At 30.3% G+C, this 11295-nt stretch overlaps 1 protein-coding gene across 1 annotated transcript in view; it reads left to right on the top strand.

Annotated features, from left to right (window-relative positions):
• Positions 1 to 11295, top strand: part of LOC108729561 (coiled-coil domain-containing protein 134) — a 55911-nt gene that overhangs the window by 439 nt on the left and 44177 nt on the right. Inside the window, 1 exon segment of the mRNA XM_018458733.1 lies at positions 1 to 55. This exon segment is cut by the window's left edge and continues 33 nt beyond it. Coding sequence (XP_018314235.1) covers positions 1 to 55 — 55 coding nt within the window.

The following is an 11295-nucleotide window of genomic DNA, read 5'->3' as shown; positions in this document are numbered from 1 at the left end:
GCGGGGGAGCCGCGAAAGAGCGGCGAATCCAAATCAAGACTCGACGAAGAGCTGTGTATGTGCCAACAATGAGTTGAACATTATTTTTTCCTTTTTTTGCATCATTTTTCCTATAGTTTTATCATTCACAGATGCACACTTTTTGTTCTATTTTTTTTCTAGCGGTAGCTTTGCACATTGCTTTAAATACGCTCCCAAAGAAAATTTTTCTCACACTTAGAATTTTTGTACGAATTAGAATATTTTGTTAAAAATACTAAAAAAGTGGATTACACGACAATTTTCATAAAAAAAAGAGGGGGTAATGTTGGTAGCAACAAAAACCCTTGAGGCATCATATTAGTTTTATTTTCTACGGATTGGTAATATTTACAAATAGTAATCCGTTAGTTTGCGCCGATCATCAACTAAATACAAAAAATGTTTCTATCTTCCCATTTTGAATACTTTTATGTGCTCCGCTAAAATATAAAATACAATTGTATTACAAATATTATGATAAATTGATTGCCATTGCCAATGGCACCCTTAGGACTGCTGTCAGTGATTATCCACTGATTCAGGTTTATTTAGATTATACTTCCTTCCACATCTCTTTCTTTCCCTCTCTCTCTTTCTTCTTTTTCCTCTTTTTCCCTTTAATTTTCCTTTTTTTTCAATCCCTTCTTTTCTATACACAATTTAACACCGTTGATAGTGTTAGACCGAAAACCAATAACTGAAAATAAAATATATAACACAAAGTATCGATTTTTAATGAAATAGTAAGAATAAAGGTTTTGTAATGAAAATATTTAATGAAACTTATCTGAGTAATCTCGAAGACGTTATTAACCTCTTGATACACATAACTGTCAGAACACGAAACCTCCGCGATGACAGCCGCGAAGACAGTTCGCGAACAGTTCACGAATTATCATGTAATTACACTACTTTTACACTCGATCGACCATGATATCGGCGCAAACTAACGGATTACTACTTGTAAATATTACCAATCCGTAGAAAATAAAACTATGGTGCCTCAAGAGTTTTTGTTACTACGAACATTACCCCCTCTTGTGTGTGTGTGTGTGTGTGTGTGTGTGTGTGTGTGTGTGTGTGTGTACCTACAGTATAGCTTTTCTTAAAATTTTTCATATATGTGAAAATTCTGAAATATTCTAAAATTTTTAAGATTCCTCATTTTATAATTTCCGAAAAAATATCTTGAGCTCTTTTTCGGATTTTATAGATTTCATTATAGAAATTATGAAATGAGAAATTTTAAAACGTTTCAAAATTTACATTTCTAAAAGAAAATAGATTTTCTTGACACATCTAAAAAGTATTTCAATTTGATTTTTCAAAAAAAAATCTGGTAAATTTTTTAAAAAGTTACAAAATTATTCAGAATTTTTGAAAAATTCTGAAATATATACAAAAATTCTAAAAAATTATATTAAAAATTCTGAGAAAAATATTCACTAAGGGCAAAATGTGAAAAAATATAGTTAAAAAGGATGGAAGTTGTTATAGCTGTTCTTTGTAGCTGAATTAATGTACATTTGTTGTACTTAAAAAGAAATAGTTATATATAATACAATAAATAAGGAAGCAGATAGCCACACGCAGGATGTCAGTAGCGAAAGTCATATATTTAAAACATCATTGTTAAAACATAAAATCATAAACGTTTTATCCAAGATATGGCCATTCGAGGGGTTGGTCACGAGCGATTATGGTGTACAAAAATTACCCTTGATACGGATTACCTTTAAATTACCTTGGATTACTTAAGATTATCTAATACTACCTCAGATTATCAAATACTACCTCATATTACCCAAGATTACCTTAGAGTATTAAAAATTACGTCATATTTTCTGAGATTACCTGAGATTATCTGAGATTTTTCCAAATTTACTTTGTTCATCTGAGATTACCTTATACGAGTAGCTAAAGTATTATTTCTTCAGATCGATTTTCACTGCTTAAAAAAAACGCAATTTTACAAAACAAATATTTATTGCATACAGGAACACAAAAATATATAAATTTTACAAAAAGAATATGTATTATGTGTATACATAGTGAGAAGTTCGACTACTCATAACGTTTGAGATTTTTTAATACTAACAAAACAATATCCAATTGAATATAAATATTAAATCTCTGTGAAGTTAGCACATAATAAATATTAATAGGTATTTTATAAAATAAAAAATATTTAAAAAGACAACAGTAATACGGACTCTTTGTTAGACACTTTGTTATCACAACTTAATGTTAAATTAAAAATTTTGCGTCTAATCAAGTTAAGTATAAATAAAAAGATACATTTGTAAAACAAATATCTTAAAACTTTTGTGTATGTACTTAAAAATTATTAAAGTCCTGATGTAACTAAAACCTTTTTTTAATTTTTTTGAATTGTTTTATAATCAGTTTTCTATCAGATTGAGAAATAGTTAAAGGATTAACACCCTGCATATTAATAGGGCCATAAAATATATATCTACTCTCAACTTCTTGAATGTCATCTTTTCGCGGCCACTTAAAAACTTCTAAATTTTGAAACAGAAATTAGTAGAAAAAATAAGGTTTTCATCCCCAGCTTCAACTTTAATTTTCATATTTTTTGCTTTTTCCAATAAATAATTTTCATTCGTATCTGATGTCTTACTTATTTTTTGCTCTATCCAGTCCAGTATAAATTTTTTAATTTTTTCCATTTCTAAATGTAAATCTATTATCTTGGTCCGTTTGATTAAATCAGAGTTTTCCTCAGATAAATCGTCTCGTTTTCTTTTATGACTAATTTTCTTTCCATCATCTACATTTTTATCACCTGCTTTTGTTTCTCTCTGCAACTGTTGGGACAATTCAAAAATTTGCTTTTTAAATCCTCCTAGTATTTTAAACATTTCAGGTTTTTTGGAAAACAATGGACCATAATACTTGACATAATCTTTTTTATCCACTAACAAATGAAGTTGCTCTCTTGCAAAGGCTTCTATTTCTTCAATGTCTTTTTCGTGAATCGAAAGAAGAGAACTTTCAGTGTAATATCCTGTTTCTTTTAACAGTTCGATCAAATAACTTGGCAAAATTTTTAATTTACTGTCAAAATTTACCAATTCTGTATTTTTCGTATTGATTTCAGCGGGTAATTCCCTCGATGATTGTTCAGAATTTTCCATTTTGATCGATTTCGATAATAAAACCACAAAATAATAGCAAAAACTGTATCAGGAACAGAGCGGGCAACGTCTCGCAACTTACATCAAGCACAGACTGGAAAACGTGTCGAAACACGAAAGACTGCATTTCCGATATGTGATTGTTTCTCGGCAGCTAAATGCGTCGCGTGTGCGTATGATGAAACGGCGAAGTCTTTTTGAGACAGCAATTCTCAACAATTCTAAAACGAATTCGAAGAATAATCAATATAAAAAATCTTTTAAAAGATTTTGCACATATCTTTTCATTGTAGATAAGGAGATGTATTTCGTAATTTTTATATATTTGTATTTTTAGTTATTTTTAACTTCTTTAAAATTTGTTTTGAATAATAGGTGGATGCCTGACTTATGAAACTTTACATGCCAATTTGAACGGCATTATTCCATCTGTATCCATTATCAGCAGGGAAATAAATGCAAATCATTGTTCACTTCGGGAGGGAGAATTCCGTTTTAAGGAACTAAACGATTTACTTTAGACAAATTTCCTAACGCAAAGAAATTTGCTTAAAGTAGTTTGGCAATTTCGCAATTTTTAAACGCTTGTGTATCCACAGCCTGAGAGCTAGATTATAAAAAAGCAATTCCTTTACGTCAACTCCAAAAATTGATTAAAAATGTATACTATTGTAAAAAAAATACAACATGCTCATCAATGACGTTCACTAAAAAATCAAAGATTACCTTAGATTACCTCAGATTATCTGAGATTACTTTAAGAATTCCTAAAATTACCTACAGATTATTTGATATTACCCTTAGATTACTTAGGATTTCCTATTAGATTACACAAGATTACCTGAGAACACTAAAGATTATTTAGACTTGCCAAAAATTACATTGGATTACCCAAAATTTCGTTTGGATTACCACTGAATTACCAGCCTTTGTACAAAAATTACCAACCCCTCGTGGCCATTATTCGAATATATGTAAATTATATAAAAACATTAGTCGATTGCGAAACGATAAATCAAACGCGTTACAATTATCGGTTATAATTAATACACACAGATAATATAAATATAATTACAAACAAAGTTAGAGCCATTCGTCAATCTATATTTTATAGTTGTCAGTGATGCTATACAATGATGTAAACTCTTAAGCCATAGAAAACTTGAAGTTATAATTAAATATCCACAGATTAATTCAGCAAATTGAAATATTACTCAAAGGTTGATCTTCTATGTATTCGGTCAATGTGTTAATGATCGCCGTGTTATCACAAAATTTCCAGATTCTGTGATTTTCAAGCAATAATTATTGCGTTGTTAAGAGATGTAATGATGAGGAGAGAGAATATTTTGCTTGATAAAACAATAATAAGATTGAAAGACCGCTTATGTTAACGACAATATTTTAAACTAAGAAGCACCACTAACGGTCTGAACGTTAAGATGTTGAACTATTCTAAATTCATTTAAATGAATTAATTTCAGAAATTATAATTGCGTACCGATATGGTTGTCGGACTTTCAACGCAATCAAATCTGAAATATTAATAATCCCCCCAAATTTCCCAACTTAAAATTGCTTGATAAAAGTTTTACGTCTGTGATGACCATATCTTGGCCGAAACGTTTATGATTTTATGTTTTAACAATGATGTTTTAAATATGTGATTCTCGCTACTGATATACTGCGTGTGGCTATCTGCTTCTTTATTTATTGTTTATAATTTGTGCCACGTTGTTGTGATTTTAAATATATTTGAAATTTAACGAAAGCGAAATAAAAAGTTTTAGTGCAGTCTAGTGCAGTGGCAAAGAACAAGCTTAGAGTTATCAATGCGTAAATCAATGCGCTTTCTCTATTGTTATACAGGGTGTAGAAAAAGTCTCGGACCACTTAAATATCTTGAAAAGTAATCATTTTTGAGAAAAATGTTTTATACAAAAGTTGTAGGGTTGAAAATGATCTATTGACTGACCTTATCAATTTGACCTTGGATGGCGCCACCAAGGTCAAGTCAAGGTCAAATCGATTTTTTTAAACGAAACACCCTATTTTTTATTTTAGAATCTAATAGCTGAGGTCAGGAGCTTTTCAAAACACTTTAATAAAGGCTCTTTTTAATCAGTACTTTTCAAGTTATGAGAGTTGAAAGTTACGGAACTGCCGGCATTATCTAATTGTAAGTTATTACGTAGAAATTGCCCGACTGGATTTATGAGTCATGTATGTGCCCGCGAATGTCTGTATCTCTATCTCCTCCTCTCTCCTACCCTTTACTTCTCCTTCCCTCATACTCCTTTCCATCCCCCCTCCCTCCTTCCCACCCTTTCAACAAAAACTGGAGATTACATAAGCTAGAGATCTCTCCTGTCAAGTTCACTCTTTCTGTGACCTGCGATTGAGAAGGTATACTTTTTCGTGATATACGTACTCCGTTCTGAGATTGCTTATCGCCACAGTTATCTTTGTTTATAAAGTATTTATTTAAATTACTTTATAATGTTTACTGAACAGGAGCGTATATCCCTTTTAATGATATTATAGGATAGGGTGATCGTAGGAGATCTTACGCACACGTGACAGAACTTTTCAATCAAACTTTTAGGAATGAGGACAATAGTATATCTAAATCGATTGTTATTCGTACTGTACAACGTTTTGAAGAAATGGGTTTTTTAAAAGACCATAATAGACAAGGTAGACCAGCAATAGTGACAAATCCTGATAAAAGATTTAATGTTCTACAGTCTTTTATCGTAATTCAATTCGTAAAGTTGCACAACACGACATCGATCCTATGTCAGTTCATAAAATTCTAAAAAAGGAGAAATTTATCCATATAAGATCCATCTGGCGCAGGAACTATGTGAAGATGATTTTGATCGTCGCATTGAATTTTGCAAAAGTATGATGTTAAATATCGACCTTTTTAAAAAAAAGGTAAAAAAAGCGCTAAGCATGCGTGCTTCTCGTGTAGAACCACCATTTGGGCTGGTTTCATCAACGTCAATTACTTAATCGGCCGTGGAATCGACCGTGGAACTAATGATAATTGCGTTTGTTGTTTAGTAGAATTGACCATTTACGGTTAACAGTTAATCACCGATTAGGATTAATCGAGTTGATGAAATTCTTTATTATATGATACATTCCAACTCAAGTTATAATGGCTTTATTCCCCTTCAAAAATTATTATCATTATATCACAAAATTTACTAAATCTAATGATATATGTAGCATCTGTATAAAAGACTTGATATCAACAATTGTGGCGCCAAGTTAAATTCTGTTAATTTAATTAAATTTATCAAAACATATGTTTCATCTGTATAAAAGATTTGATATCAACGATTGTGGCGCCAAGTTAAATTCTGTTAATTTAATTGAATTTATCAAAATTTTATGTATTATTCGTAAAAAATATTTGATAGCCAAATTAAATAATTTGTACAAACGATTTGATATCAACAACTGTGGCGCCAAGTTAAATTCTACTACAAAATAAATAAGAAATAAAACCTAAATGATACTATCTTTATTATTTACTTAATCCAAATGGTACTATCTTTAATTTTTATACAATGAAATCTAAGAGTATACGTGTACTTATTGAGGAATCTTCTTGTTTCAATCCAAATGGTTAAATTCTTCTCAAATTTTCTAAATACTCATATTTTTTAATATGATTCTGACTTTTCTTATTAATATGCTTCTTATTTATATTATTTTTTTAAGTATTATATTCTTATTTTTATTTACATTCATGTTTTATTACTAGACTACCATGTCATTATATCGAGATCTAGCAGCGCCAAGTGTTTTTACATGAAAAATTTTTCTATTTAAATTAAATTTTTTCATTTTATACGGTTAATTCTTTAATTAATTAATTTTTTGTGGTAACACTTAAATTGAGTAAAGTAACGCAATTTTGTAATGTTTTGTATAATGTTTTGAAGGAGAATTAAATAACCACTACTTTAGTTGGTAGAGAAAATCTTTGAATGAATTGTAATTAAATAACCACTACTTTAGTTGGAAGAGGAAATGTCTTTGAATGAATTGTGATCTGATAATTTCATTTGAGAAGAATTTAACCATTTGGATTGAAACAAGAAGATTCCTCAATAAGTACACGTATACTCTTAGATTTCATTGTATAAAAATTAAAGATAGTACCATTTGGATTAAGTAAATAATAAAGATAGTATCATTTAGGTTTTATTTCTTATTTATTTTGTAGTAGAATTTAACTTGGCGCCACAGTTGTTGATATCAAATCGTTTGTACAAATTATTTAATTTGGCTATCAAATATTTTTTACGAATAATACATAAAATTTTGATAAATTCAATTAAATTAACAGAATTTAACTTGGCGCCACAATCGTTGATATCAAATCTTTTATACAGATGAAACATATGTTTTGATAAATTTAATTAAATTAACAGAATTTAACTTGGCGCCACAATTGTTGATATCAAGTCTTTTATACAGATGCTACATATATCATTAGATTTAGTAAATTTTGTGATATAATGATAATAATTTTTGAAGGGGAATAAAGCCATTATAACTTGAGTTGGAATGTATCATATAATAAAGAATTTCATCAACTCGATTAATCCTAATCGGTGATTAACTGTTAACCGTAAATGGTCAATTCTACTAAACAACAAACGCAATTATCATTAGTTCCACGGTCGATTCCACGGCCGATTAAGTAATTGACGTTGATGAAACCAGCCCAAATGGTGGTTCTACACGAGAAGCACGCATGCTTAGCGCTTTTTTTACCTTTTTTTTAAAAAGGTCGATATTTAACATCATACTTTTGCAAAATTCAATGCGACGATCAAAATCATCTTCACATAGTTCCTGCGCCAGATGGATCTTATATGGATAAATTTCTCCTTTTTTAGAATTTTATGAACTGACATAGGATCGATGTCGTGTTGTGCAACTTTACGAATTGAATTACGATAAAAGACTGTAGAACATTAAATCTTTTATCAGGATTTGTCACTATTGCTGGTCTACCTTGTCTATTATGGTCTTTTAAAAAACCCATTTCTTCAAAACGTTGTACAGTACGAATAACAATCGATTTAGATATACTATTGTCCTCATTCCTAAAAGTTTGATTGAAAAGTTCTGTCACGTGTGCGTAAGATCTCCTACGATCACCCTATCCTATAATATCATTAAAAGGGATATACGCTCCTGTTCAGTAAACATTATAAAGTAATTTAAATAAATACTTTATAAACAAAGATAACTGTGGCGATAAGCAATCTCAGAACGGAGTACGTATATCACGAAAAAGTATACCTTCTCAATCGCAGGTCACAGAAAGAGTGAACTTGACAGGAGAGATCTCTAGCTTATGTAATCTCCAGTTTTTGTTGAAAGGGTGGGAAGGAGGGAGGGGGGATGGAAAGGAGTATGAGGGAAGGAGAAGTAAAGGGTAGGAGAGAGGAGGAGATAGAGATACAGACATTCGCGGGCACATACATGACTCATAAATCCAGTCGGGCAATTTCTACGTAATAACTTACAATTAGATAATGCCGGCAGTTCCGTAACTTTCAACTCTCATAACTTGAAAAGTACTGATTAAAAAGAGCCTTTATTAAAGTGTTTTGAAAAGCTCCTGACCTCAGCTATTAGATTCTAAAATAAAAAATAGGGTGTTTCGTTTAAAAAAATCGATTTGACCTTGACTTGACCTTGGTGGCGCCATCCAAGGTCAAATTGATAAGGTCAGTCAATAGATCATTTTCAACCCTACAACTTTTGTATAAAACATTTTTCTCAAAAATGATTACTTTTCAAGATATTTAAGTGGTCCGGGACTTTTTCCACACCCTGTAAAATTCTATTTACTAATAAATGAACGTTTTACTTTAAGTTACATTAAGTAATTTCATTAAGTATTTACATTTTTAATATTTATCTTATTTATTTTACCTCATAATATATCGACGCCTGAGCCGTAAACGGTGTTATACATGACATGACATATCGAGAAATACATGAAGATAGATCACACATGCGCAAATTTTCTTCATAGTTATACTTGAAGTAAATTTTTCCAGTATTTGGCTGCACAGATATTTCCTTCAAATTCATTATTTTAATATTTTGCCATTTTTCATCATTAGACAATTCGCTGAAATTAAATATTTCATCTTGGTTCATCTCGTGAACAAGATAAGAAGGTTCTTGTACTTTTGCCGTTCTCATGATTTCACACCACTGCGGTTGCGTAAAAACCGACGCATTTTTACACGAGTTTTCGATTCTTGCATGCATAGAATCTCCTTCATTGTATGTATGACCCTTTTCTAAATATCTAACATTAAAATTTAATCAACTGTAGTAACCAAAGACATGGAGAATGGACTGCACGATCCATATCTAACAATAAGTAGTATTCAAATGTCGTTAATAATAAGAGGGAGGGACCGTGGAAGACGGCCAATCTCCATCTCATTCACTCTCCCATTCAACTGTTGAATGGAAAGAGATAGAGATGGCTGTCTTCCACAGTCCCTCTCTCTTACTTTTATCGACCATTTTGATACACGGATTGTGCAGTCTATTCTCTATGTAGTCTATGTCTTTGTCGGTAGTAACCGACAAAATCATGCAATTCATAATAATACGTAAGAGAGAGTTGTCATGAGTACCGATCTCCTAAAGCGTATACCTTCTCAATATTTCACATTTCTACTTATTATAAGCAATATTTATTGACAAAAATATGATATAAATGAAAAATAAATAATATCGACAAAAATTTAACAAGTTCTTCATCTTGTTTTGTGTATGTTATCAGCATTTTAAAAAATCAGGTACATATATTATGATGTCAATTTTTGATCAATTTAGGGAAGAATTGCCGAGTGCGTACTGGTCGCCTAAATCGTACGTACGTCATTAATATTTTACATTATTATTTAATATAGGCAATATTCAGTAATAATAATATAAAATACGTAAGAAATGAGTAATATAGACAAAAATATAATAGTCTACGTCTTGTTTTATGGATGTTAGCAGTTAGTTTAAAAAAATCAAATAGTCTAATATTAATTGATAATCATTTTATGTAATTGGATAATAACGCGATCATCTAATTTTATTATAAATTTTTATAAAGGAAAATTTATTATAGAATATTTTACATTGTGTATACATATTTACAATTATTGTAAAAATTTAATGGATATTTTTATGAACACTGGCAAGTTTCCTAACTTATACTACCTCAAATTTTATTACAATAATTAAATGATACTAATGTAAGATTGATAAGTGATAATAGTAAAACTAGTAATGGATATGAATAAAAATATATTAATTACAAAAATTAATTCAAGCCAATTTTATTTCGATGTCTTACTTAATCTTTTTATTATTGTTATTTATATATTAATTATTGCAGTGCGTGCATGCGCGCGCGCGCGCGCGTGTGTGCGCGTGTGTGCACATTTGATCGTTTTTTGATAAATTATTAATGAAATAAGTATTAGTTAATGATTCTTTATACTTTTAATTACTTTAATTCAATACTTTCAAAAATGATAATTTAAGAAATATATATATCCGCACAGATACACTTTAGGTAACCGGTTGTGTTAATCATATCTTTTGCAGCATATTACGGAAAAGCTTATAACAAATTAATTTCTAATACTAGAAGATTTAATATCCTCAGGGGTCATACATCTACCTGTGTGTTATCTTAACTCCATATTTTGTGAATGTCCTACTGGCGTCTGTGAAGTTAGCACCCCAACATTGAAATTCCATAGTGCTGATTAGAGCTGATTCCCGTTTCCTTTTGTCGATACGAAGAGTTCTCTATAATTTATAACAAGAGTTCCGCTTAATAACTATTTTTAAATAATTTTTAAAAAATGGGATGCTAACTTCTCAGCGAAATTCGAGATCGAATAGTTCTGAGCGGTTTCCTTTTGACGAGACGAAGAGTTCTCTGTATTTTTTAATGCGAAATTAAGTTCATAACAATTTTTAAATAATTTTTAAAAAATGGGGTGCTAACTTCTCAGCGAAATTCGAGATCGAATACTTCTGAGTAGCTTAA

This window comes from Mycetomoellerius zeteki, unplaced genomic scaffold (genome assembly GCF_001594055.1).
Source record: "Mycetomoellerius zeteki isolate Tzet28-1 unplaced genomic scaffold, Tzet1.0 scaffold76, whole genome shotgun sequence".
NCBI lineage: Eukaryota > Metazoa > Arthropoda > Insecta > Hymenoptera > Formicidae > Mycetomoellerius > Mycetomoellerius zeteki.
Note: the sequence above shows the minus strand (reverse complement) of the source record. Positions and strands in the feature narration are given on the sequence as shown.